This window comes from Hermetia illucens, chromosome 3 (assembly GCF_905115235.1).
Source record: "Hermetia illucens chromosome 3, iHerIll2.2.curated.20191125, whole genome shotgun sequence".
NCBI lineage: Eukaryota > Metazoa > Arthropoda > Insecta > Diptera > Stratiomyidae > Hermetia > Hermetia illucens.
In genome coordinates, this window is record NC_051851.1 from 177,305,207 (window position 1) to 177,326,940 (window position 21,734).

The window sequence follows — 21,734 nt, forward strand, 5'->3', positions numbered from 1 at the left end:
TGATAGATGAGTTTGCAACTTCGGCCCGGAAAAGTGACATAAGCGAATCAAACTGCCCTTTCTTCCTCTCCGTTATCCGTAGTATCCTGTTTTTCCAATTTGATTTTTTTTCTATTATTCGGGATTATATTGAAATTAGAGTAGATAAAAACTGAAGTATCCTTGGAAAAAAAGTTTTAATGACGCATAATTAATTTTTTGACAGTTTGAATTGAAGTTTATCAACTTTTACCTGCAATGTTCCTAGGTACAATCTCCAAACTTTAAGTGGCATTGAAAGGAGCTCCGCCTAATGGGGAGGTTGCTAGATACACCGATGACAGTGAGTGGAAAACATATCGTGACTATAAGAAGCCCTTACCCTTGCATTTGAGGACTGCTTTTTGCTTTCGTTAAAAACTGTAGACTTTGGTTTCATTTCAACTGAATATTTAAAGATATTCAGGGATTCGATTTCTGGATAGAGAAATTCAAAGGACGTGTCAATAAAGGACATAATCCTGTGAGAAAGTCACTGTTTCCTGTTATGTATTACTTACTGAATCGACCGAAATGAAAATCAATTTGTCTAAGTTACCTTTGCCTTGCAAGTTGACGCCTTACCCAATTAACACCCCAATCTATTTACTTTCTACCCAGCATCAATCTAGGTTCATTCTCGCAAATAATTCGGTAAATAAATTTCCCTGAATTAACTTTAAGCTTATCTATTTCATGCGAAGGAAAGTTCACATATTCATATCTCACACGAATGATGAAATATGGGATTAGCCCTGGGTATAAACTTCGCTAAATAACTTAGTCCTCTACTAGAATTCACAAGGATATGATATTCGGAAGCTCCGGACTAAAATCTTTATCATAATAAATTCTAAAGGGTTGTTTCGAAAGGAATCTTCCTACAACTGTTATTCAAAGGATCAAAGCACTGCATGGCAGAAAGGTTGTATACAACCCCGTAAACCAGGGACCTTTCTGTACATCCTTCACGGATTCCACCAATTCAATTCATATCATAGCAAATAACGATTACATATAAACAGGATCGCCCATTCGTTACACTTGCCCTGCTTGCCTCATTTCCAACCCATCCGCCAGAGCACAACAGATGAAAAAGACATCTATTCTCGATTCCTTTTAGTACATTCTCCTCATCGTTCAGGGAAAATCCTGAATAATACTTTAATCCTATCCTTATCTTGTCAACTTTTGTTAAACAGACAAAAGCTCGTAGCATTAGCGCGTCGTTTGTGATAATCTCATTAGTTGTTGTACTCATGGCGAAGCGACGCAAACGAAGCGGCATAGCGAAATATTGGTCCTAAGGTGAAGGCAGCCCCTTCGCTCGGCTTCTAGTCCTCTCATATTCCTTTCAAATGAATATCCCAAGCAGCGGGACTGATGGTGATGAAGAGGACGATGAAGGAACGCGAATTCTTTAAGATTTTCTATTTTCGACCTTCCTGGAGAGATGAACGACAGGACTGAGTCGGGTGAGTATCTTTTAGATAAAGGACACAAGACAGCAAATGACAAGTTCAGGATAAAACTTTTATATGAAACTTATCTGGATGGAAAATAAAATCGTTTTCGACCAATGAGCACCTGCCCGGCTTGAGACTTCGATGAGCAGAATAAAAGAAGCAATAAGTCCTTTGATAACGCCGTGGCAAATGGGCACTTGAAGAGGTATCCTGTTTTGTTGCCAACATCTTGGTAATTTTACAGTTGAGTGAAACCAAAAGTAAACTTCCCGATTAGTGAGAATCGTCTACTATTGCTGAAGATAGAGGTGCTTTACCAAATGTTCACTAGATTAGAGTCGAATGGCTTTAACGGTATAATTGAGATTTTGATAGGATAGGGATGGATCCTGGAAGATACTTTACAATCACGCAGTCAACAAAGAAGGCAAGGAATTTGTGCGGGAATAAGTACTATTATGATATCTTAATTTCAAAGAAGCAGTGGTGTTGCACCGAATTCAATTGCTTCAAAATGGTGAAATTTCCAAAATGGCACATAAGCCCAAAGAGATAGATAATCTGTTCATCTAAAGTATAATGAACAATGGGTTAGTGAAGCTGTACGAGCGAGTATGATGGGTCACACTTCCTCAACCTGAAAATAGAAAGGATAATTATACGGATTTTGTCGTGTGCATTAACGTAATAGCATTATTCCATAATAGCGAAGAGATCAAAAAGGAGCAGACGCCATCACCGTTGATGGAAATGTGAAAGTGCCACTCTAGTTGACTCCAAGGCAAGATAGAGATATAGATCCTTTCCTAAACTACATAATTCCATCATCAAATAAATTGGATCAAATTTTGATAGTCCTTTCCTTTTGTGAGCGAAGATGTAGGATAGTCATAGTCGGCACTTCAGATAGCCGCGGATGATAGCTGTTCATCGCAAGGATGTAGATTGAAAGCAGTATCCGAGCTCATTCTAACTTCTAAATCCTATATAAAATCTAAAGTCCCCGAGTACCGGGGCGAATTCATCTATTTCTTGCGTTTACATGCCTGGCCAATTTAAATTCTTGTCACGCTTTCGACATTTCCATTTTTTTTTTTCCGAATTCTACGTAACACCAAAGTCTATATGCGTTGAAACGCCATGAATGCTGTAGTTGGGCTGGTTCAAGGAATTCCGTGTGCAATAATGGAATTTGGGCGGTAAGGAGAGGCTAAACCTCACCAAGTCGCACCATCCCGTCTTCTCTAAATAAATCTGATAATTCAATTTACATGGGGAATGGAAAATCTACGTAGACGAGTCCTTAGTGGAAAATAAATTTTACTTTGTAAATGCTACACGTCCTTTTTTTACATTCGCTCCCATTGAACCGAAAAGGAGCGCTGAAGGGAGATGTTCTGGAGGCAGAAAAAAAATTGAAAGGTATTTTGGTTACGTTGCAAAAGCGAATGATACGGTGATTGGAAGCTATTACCCGGTTTTATCTGGCGAGAATGTATGATGAAATGAGTCTGGGTATGCCTTAATTCTTTGTAGAAATTATATACTTATGTGAGGAGCAATTGAGTTCCTGGAAAAGGAGCAAGATTGTAGTCTAGAGGGCGGGGGTTCAACGTTTTAGTTGAATACGGTGTGTCAGTCACGTCAAACCAGGTACTAGAATTGAACAAGGGATCGTCATTATCGTGACACTAGAGCCCATTTCGAGTCTCAGCTTTTAGAATGTCCTTCCTCCAACCACCTTGATCCATCGATCGCGTCCTCAAATATGACAAACTAAGCAGTGATGTGTTGCCTTTGTCAACAGAATCTGCATCGCGCTTTTGTCGTTTCCCTATCGACCTTCGTCGTTCCGCCCTGCCTTTGGATACAAGGGTATTTTTGGATAAGGAATCGCTCGGCGGATGTGTTATGGGGATGCATATACCCGCATCCGGAAATGTGCGTCTATGGGCATGCTTATGCACAGGCCGGGTAGTTGAGAACAAAAGCTTGCAAGTGGATAAAAGTCGGCTATGGGAAGGATATCCCGAAGTAAAAGCAAACGTGGAGGAACAAAAGTCGATTAAAGTTACGGTCCAGAGCTTTGGAAACCCAAACCAGCGGTTTTTGGAGTATGAGATTTAATTCTATAGTGGGAACCTTGGCTTCTGTGGCATCTAATGTTACAAGCGTACGGGAGGAGCTGGAACTGGTTCCATCGACCGACCCGATCAGAAGAAGCTTGATTCTTCGATATCCCGTCTCTACACGGGCACAAACCCCCGCGATCTCTACCCCCTGTTTAAAGCGTGTACCGCGAGCCTTTGATGAGGAAGAATCCTTGGCGATGTTGGAGGCAACGGCCAAACAGGAGCTGCCTTTACTGCCCTGGGTGAAAAAATCTAAGAGTTGTGTGAATTCATATAAGTGCTCAGAATTATTCCCCAAAATACGTACGGCAAGGGCCACCACGAAAGAGAAGGGAAAGGCGTCGAACGAAAAAGTGAGCCAGGCGACTCAAGTAACGACTGTTCAAAATACGAAAGGAGAGAAAAGGGGAAGAAGCTGCGCGAAAAGTTGAACGATTCAACACGCCAGCAAACTCCGGAAAGAGACAAGGACTCAAATCACAAAAAGGCGGAGCACATGAGGACTATGGCTGAAGCTGACGGCGAAATTGTTGTTGACCTCAGAAAAAGGGAGCGGATTGCTAAAGGCGGACGCGGAAGCTTAGAGGAAAGTAGCAGCCAAAAAAAAACCATCGAAGGCAGATAAGACCGGAGGTGATTATCATTTCCAAACGAGGTGAAGGGTCACATGCTGACATTGTCAGGAGAGTGAAGGCAGACCCCGAACTCAGCAACTTAGAAGATAATGTCAGCTTGATTTGACTATCCCAGAGAAGAAATCTAATGTTGGAGCTCAAAAACTCCAAGAACGTAATAGATGACAAATTCTTGAAGCAAATCAGAAAGTTGTTAGTACAGGAAGCCGACATAAGGGCTAGCATCACTATAAATTGCAAATCTATAGATGAGATCATCACGAAGGAGGAGATTCACGAGAACCTTGGAGAAGCAGTTCGGTCTTGTTGGACTACAGGAGTCAGCGGTGAAAACGCTGGGGAAAACCCACGAGGGAACACAAACCGTCATCATCAGCCTACCAGTAGAGACTGCGGTCAAACTGTTAGCAACAGAGACAGTAAGAGTAGACTGGGTTATGTGTCAGCTGAGGGAGCAGGTGAAGCGTTGCTTTATATACCTTAGCTTCACCCACATTGTGAAGAAAAGCACTAGTCCAAATGACAGAGCAAACCATTGTATTATAGAAGATGCCGAGTGGAAGGTCATATCAGCTAGGATTGCTTTGAAATCGGGGGCCTGGGGTGTATTGTGGACCTCACATGCATGAGTGCCACTTTAGCCAGTAAAATGCTTGGCATGTCAGTGAGGACTAGACTCACAGTCACCGCCAGGCAATTTGCATGTAAATCAAGGATGAATAGAGCTTGAAAAAGAATTCTCGTAGAATGCCGGGTTGTTTGCAGTGAAAGCTTTTGGGGGAGCTCGTTTTCCGCAGCGCTCAAATTTGTTATATCTCTGAAGGGTATGGCTAGAGAAGGAGCCACCTGAATTCCCTGATAGATGACGGAAGCATGCGATGCCACTATGCCCAGAAGGTGATTCTTCTCCATTAGGCAACCCAACCACTGGTGAAATAACGAAATGGAAAATTTGCCAGCCGCATATTTCCGCGCACGGAGGCTTTACCAGAGGCGACGGTCGAGGAGAGGCACACAGGTAACTTCGTGCCGCCTAAAGGAAGCCACTCGCAGGAGTAAAAGGAACTGCTTCAAGCAACTGTGTGACAGTGTCGATATAAACCCTTCGGGCGAGGCCTGTAGGGTGATAATAAACACGCTACGAAGATCACCTCAGGTTACCTGTCCGTGCCTTCTGAAATAGTTTGTTATCACTCTGTTCCCTCACCACAAAAATATCGTAAGGCAAACGGTTTTTCAGCTAAATGAGTGAAAGAGCTGCGGGAAATATGTCGTGGGATCGGTTTGGATGGCATCTCCAACCGAGCAATGAAACTGGCAGTGAAGACTAGGCCCGCTATTTGTACACTATTCATCGTCGAAAACAGCAATGGCTCTTCGGGGCGCTAGTTTGGTTTCCGGCGAGCCCATTATACACTGGATACAATAAGCATTTTGGCAAACCAGGTAAAAGACGCACTGATTTCTGGTGGCTGCCGTGCCGTGTTGGCAATGGATGCCAATACGTATTCAGCTCGACCAAGTGGAACAGAATTAAAGGGACGTTGACTAACATAGGAGACCCAGGTTTTAAGCAAGTGTGGTGGAAAATTACTTCTCAGAGAGGACTCTCTGTCGCGAGACGGATGAGGGCCGCAAAGAGTACATTGTCGCAGTCGGGGATCTGTACTGGGTCTCCTATTGTGGAATATCATCTACAATAGAGTTCTTGCTCTAGCCGTCCCAGAAAGGACTGGGATTGTTGGCTTTGCAGATGACCTAGTTGCGATTGTTACAGCAAAACACCCAGAAGATGTCGAGTTCTACGCGACGGAAATAGTGAGACCGCTAAAGTCCTGGCTAGAAAGATCCGACCAGATAGGAAGACGGAAGCGGTGCTTATAACGAACTTCAGGAAGCGGAAGTCGGTGGATACACTGTCGTATCAAAGCTGGTTACAATTTACACCAAATTGAGCTTTAGGGAGACCTAAATTATGCATGCCAAAAGGAAGCCAGTCACCGCGGCAGAGTATTAGTGGGCCGAAGCACTGTCGGAAATTGCTTCTAGCTGGAAAACTCTCCGAGACGTAAGCGGGCAAACTCGACTTATTGACCGCGATTAAATTATTTTTTAGCTTTCCCACATTACATTTTCTAAGTGAGTTAATTTTTATTGCACAGGTCTTTGAAATGCGGCACCTATAAACACTGTTTACCATTTAGTGGTCGAAGACACACTTTCCTCCTCGATAATGACTTCAAGTCGAGAATGCTAGATGATCATCTTTTGCTGATGAGAACGTGGTCTATCTGGTTGAAGCTAATGCCATTTAGGGACATCCGATTTTATGACTTAATTCCGGCTACTTGTAAAGTTCTGCTACTTGTCGGTAAGCCGCCTGCAAATTTGGAAACTTCACTACTACTGAAACCTCAGCAACGTCTGGGACAGATTTGATTTACAAAGCTTAACATATGGTCACAAATCTTTCGATGGTCAACCACGATGACCAGCAACTGAAGAGCTGGAAAGAACACTTCACGACGGTACTCAACCTCATCAAATCTGGTGAGGCTCCTCCTCCTCAGAAAGAAATGACAAGTTTCCGTAGCATGCGAATACGGGCTGTTCCCCACATAGAAAGGAAATCTTTCGGCTATATATATACTCAAAGCAGCCGGGCTTGACGGTCTCCAGTGTATCTGTGAACAGGGAGTGTATCTGGAGTGATCTTCGTAGGGAAGGCATTCCGAAAGCTACTATCAGAGTGACGCATGATGGCGCAAAATGTCACGTGCTGCACTGAGGTGAAATTTCGGAGGATTTTGAAGTCGTTGGTAGAGTTCACCAAGGTTGCATCTTGTCACCGATATTATTTCTTCGGGTTACCCGTGCTGCCTTGTCCCGAGATGTTGAGGAGTTCTGCGACCTTAACCAAATGCTTCAGGATTTTAAAATATTGGCAAACAGAGTTGGATTGAAGGTAAACACTAATAAAATCGAGGTTCTCAGATCATCGTAGTTCCCCTACCTGCAATAATGGACAGAGCATCGAAGGTGTCGATCAAGTTGAGATTGTTCTTTGCTAGTGTCCTGCTGTGTTTCTATTTGATGATGATGGCGCGAAACTCAAAAACTGATGAAAGGCTTGAAAATCCACATGGCGCTTTGAAGTAGGAAACATCAAATCAAAACCAGGCTGAGGAAAGCCGCGCTGCCTTCTGTCTCCGCAACTGGTGAATAAGTTCGGGCGGTATGTTTTGGAGGTGTGTTGATTGGAGTCCATCGAATCGTCCTGTCATTTGGAATCCTCTGGATTGGTGCGGTTGGCGGCTTGCGCCCTGATGCCGATATGTTGTTTCCTTCGAATGGTGCAGCCTCGAGGAATGCAGGCTCCAGGTGTTCTGTAGAAACGTTGGTTTCCTTTCAATTGAAGTCAATTTTATATCTGACTTGGGATATTCTGCTCAGGATCTTATGGGGTTGCACTAGCGATTTGCGGATCGAGTTCCTTTGAAAAAAAAAAAAACGTGATCGGGGAGTGATACTGCTTCGGGTCATCCTGAGTCAGTCCACCATGGTCAGACTCTTATCTGAAATCATATCATCGGGCCGACTATGTCTAAGTGCACGTGTTGAAATTTGCCATCTGGTACTACCAACGATTGGATTGGGTTCAGTTCGTGTTTTCCGATTTGAGAGCGCTGGTAGGGTACGCAGCAATGGGTCCAATTATATATGTCCTTGTACATTCTAACCCAAACGGGGGCTTGTCCGGACTGAGAATTCTTTGCCCTCCGGGTAATGTCTGAAGTGTTTGATGCTATAGTGAATGGCGCTGTAACGTTTTTTCTTACTAGAAAGCTTGCGTTGGAAGAACGCCAGTGGAAGACAACGGTTGTCTTGCAGCTTTTGTAGGACTAAACCGATTGGGGAGTCAGATACATCCGCTACTAACGAGAGAGGCTGATTTTTCTTGTAGTGGACGAGGAGAGTTTCTTTCGCCGGTGATTCTTTTCAGTTTAAGAAGGGTTTTTCTGACTTAGGCGTCCATTTTGTATTTTATGGCACCTTACGTTGGCTAGGTACTCGATCAACTCATAGAGCCGGAACGGCGTTATTACCGCTATCTCAGGAATGTCTTGCTATATTTTAAGGACTGACAGTTACACATTGCTTCCAATGAAGAAGTCTGGTAGCGTCCCCGATCTGGACGAAAATGATAGTCCTTCTTTGAAAAGAAAGTTGACAGTTTGGCCCCAAAAAGAAGAGTTTCTGAACCAGAAAGGACCCCCTGAATCCTTCATGGCTTCCTTGATGTCCTGGGACTTTCGACCATTCTGCAAACGTGCTCGATGTTGCAGGGAGTTCTCGACGGATTCTCCCATTGACCTACCGCCCCGTGAGTTGTTAAGTAGGTAGGATCGTCCGAGCCTGAATGCTTGGCACTTAGTGCTAGTATTAGGTGAAATAATAATAAAATTGTCTGGCTGGTCTTTGCCGTATGGATTGTTCCTAATAATAAATTGTTTGGTATTCTACCATCTGGTGAAATTGCGAACTTCCTTTTTATAATACTAACTTATCGTAGCCTGTGTCTGGTCTTGTTCCCTTAATTCCATTTTTTACTTTATTCCGATCATTTAAAATATGCATGTCCTCCCCTAAAATATTTTGAAAAGAACACAACGCCGAATGCATCATTGCTTTTCCTATTTCTCTTACAACTACAACCCTTTTCAAATCCACTTGTCGCCAGCTATATTGTTATGGTTCAATGCCTTACCACCAAACGACTTAAAACAACACGGATTCAGCCTTTTGCCAAAACGCAAGGAAAGCAAAATTAAATTTATCTCCGTATCAAAATACATCTCCGTTCACATTAAACCGTGTTAATCAGTTTTATTTTTCCACCTCGCTAGTCTGCACAGGAAGGACCGTTGAAAGGTCAACAGGATTACCCACATCGTTCGAGGAACCCAACCACGATACTCCAGACCTTGCCACAGAGGTGGAATACTGTGATTTCAGTTGGCTAAGCTCCGGCTTGGAATGCTTGTATACAACTGTAGACTTTCAAGATTTTAGCCTAACTTCAGGACTTTTTTGCTTCCACCCTCCAGCAAGGCTCCGAGTAGTCATCGGATCAGGAATGTTATTCCTTTCGCTGTAAGTTTCCCTGAAGATGAAAAAATGCATGCAAGTTTGTTGTGGAAGATACCTGACCAGACTGAAACTAATCGAAATTGTGCTGAATGTAGTCGTAAACCGAGTCCTGACGCGTGGTTGTATATAACAAGAGCTACTGCGGAGCGAGCATGGTATGCAGGAAAATCTCCGTAGTCTAGGTTGGAGTTGATTAAAGAGAAACTTGGGGATCCTTAAGAGAGGAATCCTGAAATCGACGCATCCTATAGAATCCTTTGGGAAAATATTTCATGCGCAGGTTTTTAGGTTCTCATTCCCTTCAAATTCCAAAGGTTACTTGCATTTCCCACAAATACTTCCTAATGGGGAAAACATATTTTCTCGATCGTGTGAAGTGAAAATTTATTTGTTGTTTCTCGACAGGACTCGTAATTGTTCCTGTTCGTTAGTTGTCGTCGTATCTTTTAGAGCGTTTGCTCGTCGCTTTCCCGAATGGGTGCTAGATGTGGTGGTTTCATTCCCGCTTTGGTGTCGTTGCTCCCATCCTTAGACGGAGATTCCCAGCCTTACGTATGGTAGTTCCATTGCGTTCATAAAATCGGCTAGGACTTGGGCCTCCTCGTGTTCGCAATGAATTTAGTGTGTCGATAGATTCCGCGTCGCATGGAAATCGTACCAGTCGCTCATGCTTCCCAATTTGACCGATTTTATAATTCGATTATAGGCCAGTCACCGTGACACGTATCCTTGCTGTGACAGTGCTTTGGTCCATATTTGCCAGATTAAATATATTCTGTGAGTTTTGTTGAGTGAAAGCAGAAAAGTTTGCTAGATCCTGTGAACTTGATTGTGTACTATATTGAATTCTCTCGTTCACTTGGAGTCCTTTCCGTTGAGTTTGGTTCTAAAAAAAAACCAACGTAAGAGTTATTAGTCCCTCCTTTGGAGGAGTGAAGGATCAGCAATATAGAGTTTTTCTTCCTTTCATATTAGTGAAACCGTGTGATAATCGACAGTGATGAATATGGGAGATTACAGGCAGTTGGAATGATTGATTGATTGATTGGGCTCCAGCATCCCAAAATGACGACGGCAAGGATTTAGGGCGAACGATTCCGGCGACGTGTTGTCCTTTTTTCTGAATAGCAGACGAGATAGGCGGCCGGCAGCATTTGTTCATTGAAACGTGTCATGTGTCATGTTTCCAATGAAGTGGGTGACGCATTCAATTTAGTGTATTAATCGGCTACTGATTTACTATAGGAGATATTTGAATATTGGGAAGAAGTGCGAAGAAAAAAAGGATAATCGCCGCTCAAAGCAGTAGTGTCGAATCAAGTTATTCTATCTAAAAAATGTTAAGCTTGACATCGTATCCCATTCGTCTGAGTGCCCTTTGTGTTATGTATGTTCATCCAGCATGACTACCACAATCAATTTTACTGTCAATGGCCAAGATATATTCGACATGAGTGCATTGGTGAAATAAATTAAAATCGACAGGTGATAATAGTCAATATGTGGAATATTCTGAGAACTGCCGGATGGATTTTGGCTTCTGTAGCAGTTGCTACATTAGCTTCACCAGAAATAGCTACCAAAGGTGAGAGGATTATTTATTACCGAATATTGTATTTCGAAATGAATAATACATTGATGGATACTATGTATTAAAGTTTATTTGTCAGTTGTTCAGATGGATAGTGTATCTTGAAGTTTAGGTACCCCAGAGGCATTCATTTGTTTCTGCCAGCACTGGTACGCTTACTCCGGAACTCTACCCAAGAAATTCACCTCTCTTCTCTACTGTTACACCTTCGAGGTCTCCACTTGCATAGTGCACATTTTTTTAGTGAATCCACTTCTCTTTAACAAATTATAGATAACAAATCTTTAAAGAATAATGCTAAAGGCAAAATGGCAACTCTCGAAGGCTTCAAGATAAGAGCTCGGGGTCATATCTCGGTGTCGCTTTAGGGTAGCAATACAAGAACACAAATGTCGAGATGGATCTCGTACAGTCTTGGCTAATTAATGACTAATATAGTCAGGGAAAAATATAAGATAAAAGTACTATAGTAGGGTATCTATGCAGATCTAGAGTTTATCAAACAATAAAATTTTGGATCAAACTTTTAGCCCACTTTAAAGTTTATCGGTTCCTTTAAATGTTTCAAGTCCTTGGGTTGATTTCCTAAAGAGGAAAGCATACGACACCTAAAAAATGACAATCAAATTTCCTCTAATGGTATTCAGTAGATACTTGTATATTAATAGATACAGACGAGTATTAGACGTCTTCAGTTCTAATCAAATATTGAAGTGATGTATCTAACATTTGCTGCTGAAAAATAAATATTGATTGTCAGATACAGATATCTACACATTCTTTATTTGGAAGTCCTTTTTAAAATTTTCATAAAATAGATTTATTACATTCACTGCCTGTCTATTTGACAAGGTTAGAACTATAGACTGATATCGTCATCTGTCGAATTTAAGGAAAAGATCCAATTCATGTAGAACGAGAGGGATTTTTTATGCCAGATAATGTGCGTAGTACTTTTGAGATCAGGTCTTAATTTTGACACAAGTTGTAAAGAGGAGAGAGTAGATGAGCTTAAAAGTGGTCACTTATTTCAAGGGTTTATCCTCAGAAGCTACTCAGCCCAAAAAATCTGAAAAAATCATGGTAGTACCCATACATGACATTTAGAAATTAAAATAAAAATACATCTCGATATTTCTCAAAGTAAAATGATATACCGCATCATAATGGAAAGTTTGGTGGAAATCGTGCAATTATCAACAAAGTTATAATAAGTCAAATCAGCTCTCTCACATGAAATAACTGTGCCCTAGCAGATAAAATTCAGCATTGAATTGAAGTGAATAGAATACAATAGAACAATGTGCATTAAAATATCCTTACATAAAAATCCATAAAACCCTTCATATCTGAGCGCTAAGCATCCAATTTCTGACGTATTCTGTATTATTCTGAAAACTATTCAACTTTCTTTAATAATGATGGATGATTCGGTAGCCTATATAACGACGAAATGGTGATGATGATATCATTCTCAAACAATCTAAGATTTAAACAATAAAAGAAGCATAAACGAAATCTGAAGATAACTTTGAGCTACAATGAGGTCCTTCCTAAATCTGTTCAAACTTTTCCCAAAAAAATTACTATTCCTCCTCGCCCTCGATATTTAGTAAATATGACTTCAAATGGACGACTGAAGTTAAGGTCCTTTACTTTTCCCCGATGAATTTGCCCAGCAGATGGGTGATCTCATAAGGTCAGTACTTTTTGGTCGCCATTTCAGACCGCCATTACAGGGTTGGTTGGATCCTCCGGTGTTGTATTTCTTTCGGTTCCTCAGATTTCCATTGAAGTCTGAAGGACTTTTCTTCTGAATTTGTGTAACGTTTCCAAAATTTTTTTTTTGCTGCACATTTCAGCTCCGGGGGAAGTCCCCTTTAAGTTTCGTCTGAATTTCAACCGTTGGCCGGAGGGTCGATTTCGATCATGATGCTAGTGGTTATTTAGATAACTTATTTAGATAACTTGATCACAGTGGGCCTAAGTATACCAGCCTTTTTGGTTTAGTGCCGTTACCTTGCTGAGAAGAGGGATGACTTGGTTTAACGTTTTTTGTTGATTGGGTGTGAGAAGTGTACCTGTATGCAGTTTTCCCATGATACCTACACGATTTAATTTAAGAACGCCACCATTAGAAGGTTTTTCTTTAAGTGAACCATATACCTACCATCCAGCAGGTGTGACAGTTGCCCTTGAATAGTTCACACCGCCAGCAGAGCGGAAGGTACGCAGAAAACGATGAGGAAACGGCAAACCATTTGCTTGAAGTGCTCTTCCCAGGTAACATCAAAAATCTCATCTCGGAGCCGACAGACACATATAGCACTCAACTGGAAGATTGGACTCTGGCATGCAAAGTAGTTTCGCAGGAGCTAGTGAAATGGGCATGCAATTCGTTCCATAGATGCAAATCTGAAGGTCCTGATGACATTATTCTTGCTCTAGTAAAAGAAGGAATGGATGTTTTCACCCACACATTCGGAATACATACCGCGGTTGCCTAGCACGTGCTAATATTCCGCAAAAAGCATCCAACCGATCAGTTTGACTTCCTTTCTGCTAAAACCACTGGAAAGGCTAGATCATAAGGGATACATATATCCCTAAGTAGCCACTTCATTATAGGCAACATCATCATCAACGGCGCAACAACCGGTATCCGGTCTAGGCCTGCCTTAATAAGGAACTCCAGACATCCCGGTTTTGTGCCGAGGTCCACCAATTCGATATCCCTAAAAGCTGTCTGGCGTCCTGACGTACGCCATCGCTCCATCTTAGGCAGGGTCTGCCTCGTCTTCTTTTTCTACCATAGATATTGCCCTTATAGACTTTCCGGGTGGGATCATCCTCATCCATACGGATTAAGTGACCCGCCCACCGTAACCTATTGAGCCGGATTTTATCCACAACCGGACGGTCATAGTATCGCTCATAGATTTCGTCATTGTGTAGGCAACATGCCTTCTAGAAAGGCAAATTCACGTAGACAACACTCCATGAACTAACGGCAAAAATTGAGGAGGCAATGACCGATGGGGAATACGCCTTAGGCGCCCTTGTGTCGAAGGCATCTTCAATTAGGCCTCATTCGCGTCGATCCGCAGTTAATCAGTTGGATCCTTCACATGCTACAGTGGAGAAAGATCCGCTTATTGGTCGGACAGAAGCCTATTGAGGCAGGGTGTCTTAAGCGTTGCCCATAGGGAAGTGTTCTCTCTCTTTTATTATGGCTCCTGGTAATGGACATCTTACTATGACTCTCGGAATGCACTAAGGTCTTCGCACAAGCATTTACAGCCGATCTAGCCGTAATAATTATCGGCAATTTTGTGGGCACAGTATGTGACTGTCTGTGTGCATGTAATCCACGGTTGGTGCCTCCTTAATGGACACACGGTGAACGCTAGGAAAACTGGTGTAGTTATGTTCATTAGGAATGTCAGGTGGCAACTAAATGCCTCCCACCTCAGCAGGGGCGGAAATCCAGCTGGTACAAACAGTCAAATATTTAGAAGTACATCTTGACTCCAAGTTAACGTGGAAGCACCATATCCAGCAAGAATACCGAAAATACTGCAGATTGCTCCGTTGCTGTAAGACTTTCACCAAAACGGATTCATTGGATGTATACATCCATAATAAAACCAATTTTGATGTACGCGTGCATCGTCTGGTGGCCGAGACAGAACTTTGCCAACAGCAGGAAGCTACTAACGCAAATTCAAAGGCTTGGTTGCCTAAGTATTATTGGAGCAATGAGTACTATGCTGACTGCGGCACTTGAAGCTATCCTAAATTTACCCCCCATTCACTTGGAGGTGAAACAGAAAGCAGCCAATGACGTATATATACTCGATACCATTGGAGCATGGAAAGACGGCCAATCATACGGTCATGGGTCCATCTGGAAATTTTTTGACAAACAATAGGTGGCTCTAATGCCCACCGATCATACGATTTCCAGATTCGTCTTCGTAAAGACATATTCCGTCATAATCACCGAAAGAGAAGAATAGTCAATAAATGGCCATGAATTTTTTAAGAATTTAATAATCTTCACCGACGGGTCAGTCATGGAAACCGGATCAGGTGCAGTTGAGTTCTCGGGAAATGCGAGCATCATCAGCACTAAACAGGAACGACATGTCTGCAGATATTGCTGAATTGTTCTGAAGGTAGGTGAAAATCTTAGTGAATGAACCCGAGAGCGAATTTTTCTTGACCCTTAAGAAGTAGGACATGAAAGCCCTAGTAGTGCTTTTAACGGACACTGCCCCTTAAACTACCAAATGAATAAAATCGAAGTGGTGGTCTCGGCTATATGCAGCCAATGCGAGGAGGAAGAATAACCTCCTTAAACCTCAGACGCACATACCTTTTTTTTTTTTTTTTTTTTTTTGACAGAGAAACATTTTTACAACAAGAATTAGACCTTTTGGTCTCTAGCCTGTAGTGTGGCGAATCTTAATACTAAAATAGAATATTCTCACTCTATCAAGCCAGTGTTTGAAAAGAGTTATTTTGTTCAAGTCTTATTTTAAATTTATAGCTAAGCGCTTATAACTAATACAATTAATCTTTTTAATAACTAATATAATTAGCCTTTTTATTCTAATCTCAGATTTAGATTTGGAACCAATTCGTAGGGAATTTCTTAAGGTTGAAGGGTTCAGGAAAGGATTGCTATGTAGTTTATGTCTATAGTCAGACTTTTTCGGTGTATCTTTTTTTTGATGCTGCGTCTGTAGTCCTTATACAGTTGGTACGCAAAGGAGCACCCTACTGTTGCAGTGAGGATGATGAGAATAGTTTCAATTCTTTCTGATTGTACGTCGACCGTGTCTACTATGATTGTGTTCGTCACCTCCCCGGTATTATCAACGTGCTTATCTTGAGTATTTCCCATATTACTGGTTTGGTTAAACGGAAAAGAGTACTATAAGAAAATTGATGAGTGTGGCGGGTTTTTATTTGCAATTTGTGGTGGATTTGTTATTATTTGTATGATGTTGTAAGGTAGATGTTATTGCAAGTTGGCTAGTTGCAGTGGGTCAGTTCTTTTTAGTCTTGCGTAATTGTTGGAAAGAAGAATGTCTTTAGCTGTAGTGTTTGGATGGTTGGCTAATCTTTTGATATATTTTTTGCTATACTTTTTCGCTTCTTTTGCAACCTTTAAAGTATTGGTGTCGCGAAGAATTATTTCGTTCTTAACGTACCTGGGTGCACCTAAAATTGACCTGATAATTTTTGTTTGTACGCGCTCGATTATGTTGATGTTCGACTTTTTGGCTGTGCCCCAAAGTTGCAAGCCATAGGTCCAGATTGGTTTTAATATAGATTTATACACCATTATTTTTGTTAAAGTGTTGAGTTTGGATTTTTTGTGCATTAGCCAATATAGCTTGCGGAATTGAATTTTGATTTGGTTGCGTTTATGTTCAATGTGAGATTTCCAGGTGAGCCGTCTGTCTAGGTACAGCCCAAGATATTTAACTACGTTAGAAAGATTGACTTTATTTCCGTTTATGGTGACAGGTCTGCATGTTCTTTTTCTCAGCGTGAAAGTTATCTGCTGTGTTTTGTTAACATTTACACTGATTTTCCAGGTTTTGGCCCAGTTCATTATCGTGTTGATGTGTCCTTGGATTTCTCTGACGGCTGTTAATGGATTAGGATGGCTATATAGGATGGCGGTGTCATCAGCAAAGGTGGTGGTCAGCATTTTGTTATTTGTAGGGAGATCTGAAGTGTAAAGTAGATAGAGAAGTGGTCCAAGTACACTACCTTGGGGTACACCTGCTTCTATGTAGTGGGTTGAGCTGAGCGCATCCTTATATTTTACTTTGAAGTTTCTGCTATCTAGGTAGCTAAATAGTATAGCGTGAAATTCTTTAGGGAGGAGGGCAGTTATTTTTATCTTGAGGCCTTTATGCCAGACTTGATCAAAGGCTTGTGCAATATCTAGGAATATACCTACACAATATTCTTTTCTTTCTAGGGCTTGTTTAATGTTGTTAACGATTTTGTGGATTTGCTCGATCGTTCCGTGTTTTTGTCTAAATCCGAATTGGTGAGAGGGTATGATATCTTTCTTTTCTATTACCTTTAGAATTTTGTCAAATAGAAGCTTTTCGAATAGTTTAGAGAGGGTTGGGAGCAGACTTATTGGTCGGTATGATTCCATTTTTTTCATGTCTTTTCCTGGCTTAGGGATGACTGTAATCCTGGCGTGTTTCCAGGTGTCAGGATAGTAGTTAAGACGAAGAATTGCATTGAAGATAAATAGTATTGCAGATTTTCCTGAGAGCGGAAGTTCCTTTAGCATTTTCCCTGATATGCAATCATGGCCTGGGGTTTTCTTAGGGTTAGTTTCTTTAAGTTTTTTGAGCAAATCTGAAAAATTGAATTTTAGGGGTGTTGATGGGTTAGTTGTATGGTGGTTAGGGATATCATGTGGGGTGCTATCACCACCTTCCGTTTTGAATACTTTTTCAAAATATTTAGCAAAGGCCTCAGCTTTTTGCTGGTTAGATATGATCCAGGCGCCTTGCTGACTTTGGATTGGAGTTTCCGCTTGTATTGGCTTTTTAATTCTTCTTGTTGTTTTCCATACTGCGTAATTTGTGTCTGCTAAATGGCTTAGTCCAAGAACGAATTTTTGAATGTTTTCATTTCTTTCTTTGATAAGTTCTTGTCTAAGTGTTTTGGTTGCTTTATTCAGGATTGCTTTTGTTCTTGGGGAGCGTAGCTTTTGCCATTCGCGTTTTGCTTTTCGTTTGGCTTTAAGCAATTCTTGGACATTCTGAGAAGTATCGGGATGGGATATTTTCGGGGATTTATGGTTGGCAGTAGCTAATTCGATGCATTCTAGTATAGTGCTAGTCAGATATTGCAGTGCGTTGTCAATGTCCGTTTGAGTTTTAAGTCTGATTTGTGAGCAAAAGTTTTTGTTGAAAAGTTTCTGAAACTTATGCCAGTTGGTTTTGTTAGTGTTTAGTTTGTCTTCTTCTTGGAAATTTGTGGCCGTAAGTCTAAGCACGAAAATGGTTGGTGAATGATCCGAGGAGAGGTCGATCGTAGTAGTGGCCCTAATGCGATTGGGATTTAGGCTTTTAAAGATACCAAAATCTATACAGTCTGGGATTTTGTGGGGGTCGGATGGCCAGTAGGTGGGCAATCCCCCTGAAATGCAAAGGAGATTGTTTTTGTATACAGCGTTTAAGAGCTGTTTACCTCTGGGGGTGGTTAGGCGTGAAACCCAGTGTGGCGACTTGGCGTTAAAATCGCCCGCCGCGAAAAATCTGGGTCCTAGAGTATTGAAAAATTCAGAGAATTGGTTTTCACTTATTTTGCTTTTTGGGGGACAGTAGACAGCAGCTAATCGAATGATTTTTTGATTTTGATCGGTAATTTCAACTACCGAGCTTTGAATAAATTTTGAATTAACACTAGGTACAGGAGAATATCTTAACCTATTTCTTACTAGCACAGCTGTTCCTCCACATGGCTTGTCTTCTGGGTTGTTTTGTAGATGGGTATTATAACCGTTGATTTTGAAGCGGTTGTTTTTGCTGCAGAGGTGCGTTTCGACTAACAGCATGACATCAATGTTGTTTTCTCTGAGAAAGATTTCTAGCTCGTTGCGATGTTTGAGAATACCGTTTGCGTTCCATTGGGCGATATTGATGCTGCTCATTTACCTAAAAGTTGACTAAGTATTTCTGTTTGTTTGTTTAAGGTTACCTGCATTTGATGCATCGTATTTGTTAGCTGTTGGATGTTGCTTGCGAGTGTTAATAGTATTTGAGTTGTGGTGCCAGGAGTGCTGGTTGGGCTGGTTGATGTCGGAATGTGTGCACATACCTTGGTACGGTTTTCTTCAACGAAGAGTCTGCGTATTCTCTGTTTCTGAAGAATGTTCTCACATTCGCTTACGCCGTTGGCGAGAGACCGATGAACAGGCGATTTACGGGGATAGTACAATGGGCCTAGCAAAGGTCTGAGTGCTTGGAGCTGCGGCTCCCCACATTAAACTTAAATAACTAACTAACCAGCAGCCGGCAGATGAGTGATGGGCTTTGGTCTGACCTGCCTGTCAGACTGTACAGATGGCCATTGATCGATTGAAAACTAATTTGGTTAGCCGATTTTTCTGAAAGGATATCAGGCAAGCCGATACGTAAGTGGAATGATGCGTCTCGCCGACGTTCATTGTGTAGGCTCTCTAGATAGTGAGCATTCTGTTCACTTTATGAATTTTCAACGCTTTTCAGAACAAGCGTTCAACTGATGGTGCCGTTCGGTTTTCGGGTACGTTTATAGAGTTTTCAGTTTTAAAGGTGCCTAGCGGAGCATATACGGCAAGCTCTATATGTCTTTTCAAATTCAGCATTTATCTTTAAAGATTTTATTTGGATTTGCAAGAAGAAGGGGTTTACTTGCGGCAGCCAAGCTTGATTTTTCCAACTTCTTCAGTTCTTCACAAAAAATTTCCAAAAAAAGGGAAAAAACGGCCTTCACGCATGATGACCCCCTTAAATTGTTGCGTTGCTAATGCTTTCAGATACTTGCCCGACCTAAAAGATGTTACTTGGCGTTATATTCTCAGACTGGTACACCAAAGCAATTCTTTTCAAAGAATCCCAGCTCCATTTTCATTCAGTCCTAAAAAGTTGCTATAAAACTTTTTAGTAAAATATTGACAAAAATCTGAAAGTCTGAATTAGAAATAAAAAGTTCTGAAATGGATTTGCAAAAATCTGAAGTTAGTTTGAGAAATTCTGGATTGGTTTGGAAAATTCTGAATTAGGGTTGGAAAATCCATATTAAGATAAATAGGAGAAAATAATAAGAAAAATTAAACCAAATATTATATCAAGTTCTATATCATAGACATGGCACTCAAACATGTGGTGAGCGCCATTCATTGGCGTAACATTTTGAATGCACGACCACAAATTTGATAACAATAAGTCTCTATGCTTAGCCTGAGATTCAACCTTTGGCGAACTCTCTCCAGTAAAAACTCAACACTCTCCTCTTCAAAATAAATCTCGTTTTTCTTATCCCTGGTTTGGATTTTGTCTTCTCTCAACAAATGGCCGTACCCACCCAGAAAAGTCCGCGACTTTTCATTGCTGGATAATACACGTAACTATCAGTCAAGTTAATATTCAGTCACCCGGAAGAAAACCGAGCCACTAACTCTTCTTTCGCTTCACCAGTCGCCCACATTTCATAAGGTCAAACGAAAAAAGTAGAAATATTACTGAGCACAGCTTCACACCTTTAGACAAAAAGCATTTAATTGCAAACTGAACCGGGCAGGTACATAGCATTACAATGCCAGCTATTAGAAAAAGAGATCAATGATCGTTTCAGGTTTAAAATGTGTATAATAAATAGGATTGAGGATTTCGAAGAGATTTAAGATTTAGAAGGGAAAGAGACAAAGGTGCGTACAGTTAAATAAATTTCTCCAAAAGTCCAGAAGTGGAGACTCAAGAAATTCAAGAATTTCCATACCATGAATACGTGGACACTACAAAATAGCACTTGACTCCTAGCGATTGCTTTCATCGTTTTCTCAACCGGAAGTTCCCTGTGAAAACATTTCATTTTGAACTCTCTTCTCCTTTCCTCAGCATTTGGAAATTCATGCACGTGTTTTGGAAATTTATGGCTGACTTTTATTTTTTGATAAATAATGAAACTTTTCGAATAGGCTCCTTTAACCTGTATAATTTTCCGCACCGCCCCCATCATAATCATTCACGCAAATAGATGCTTGTACTTTTCATAACGAGGGCCTTCATTTCCAGAACTTCCGTTGTTATCAGGCTTACTGACCATTTCACTGCTAACACATTGCTACAGGTCACAAAGGCTGCAATTGACACCACTTATTTCCCGGCTTTAAATAAATGAACTCACGCTGCTTTGATCATAAGCTTTTAATTGTTGCGGCTGTCATAAAATTACGGCTGGCTTCTGTGTATCTAGATTCATGAACAATATTAGATTTATTTCCAAATGTGGGAATGTTTAGGATACATCCGTTTCGTTTTGTACAAAGAAAAGTCCTTGGTGTATGTGCACGGGATTTCACGTGGATATCTCAACCATAAAAATACCATCCGGTATGTGGTAAAAAAAGCCCCAGTGGGTTTAGAATAATGATGTTGGCTGGTATATTCGGAAAAAGATGCTTATTTTATTTAAGTTTAAATAAACAATTCTGTAGAAGATATTACGAGCTTTTTTTTTTTTTGAGTTTTTGGGTATATTCCAAAAGCGGACATATTTCCTTTTGATATAGCCATGGTTTGACTGGAAAAAACTGAAGTAGTCATCCTGACTAAAAAGAGAATTTCGACCCTGCGTCCCATATGGTTCGGCGAGTCGATAATCGAGTCAAAATCAGCGGTAAAGTACCTGATGAGTTCAACGCAGTCTGTCCTGTTCTACGGCGCAGAGGTATGGGCTGGCGCTGTTAACAAGGAGGTATATCGTAAACGCCTCGCGCAAGTACAGAGACGGGGAGCTTTGCGAGTGGCGTCCGCGTACTGCACTGTCTCTAAACCGGCCGTGATGGTGATCGCGGGAGCAATCCCCCCCCCCCTTGCCCTTCTTGCTAGGGAGCGTCAGGCCATATACAAGCGCAAGGGAGATAAGCCAAGGGAGGTGGTTGCTCGCGAAGAACGACAACGCAATCTAGACGAGTGGCAGCTCTCGTGGC

General features: G+C 41.3%; 1 protein-coding gene across 5 annotated transcripts in view; it reads left to right on the forward strand.

Annotated features, from left to right (window-relative positions):
- Positions 1-9,825: 9,825 nt before the first annotated feature.
- Positions 9,826-21,734, forward strand: part of LOC119652483 (lachesin) — a 110,377-nt gene continuing 98,468 nt past the window's right edge. For 4 of the 5 annotated variants that reach the window (XM_038056660.1, XM_038056662.1, XM_038056663.1 and 1 more), the window contains exon 1: positions 9,826-10,987. In XM_038056660.1, the coding sequence (XP_037912588.1) occupies positions 10,903-10,987 (85 nt within the window). In that variant the 5' untranslated portion in view covers positions 9,826-10,902. The remainder of the gene's footprint in view (positions 10,988-21,734) is intronic. The other variant, XM_038056661.1, reaches the window with a different exon arrangement.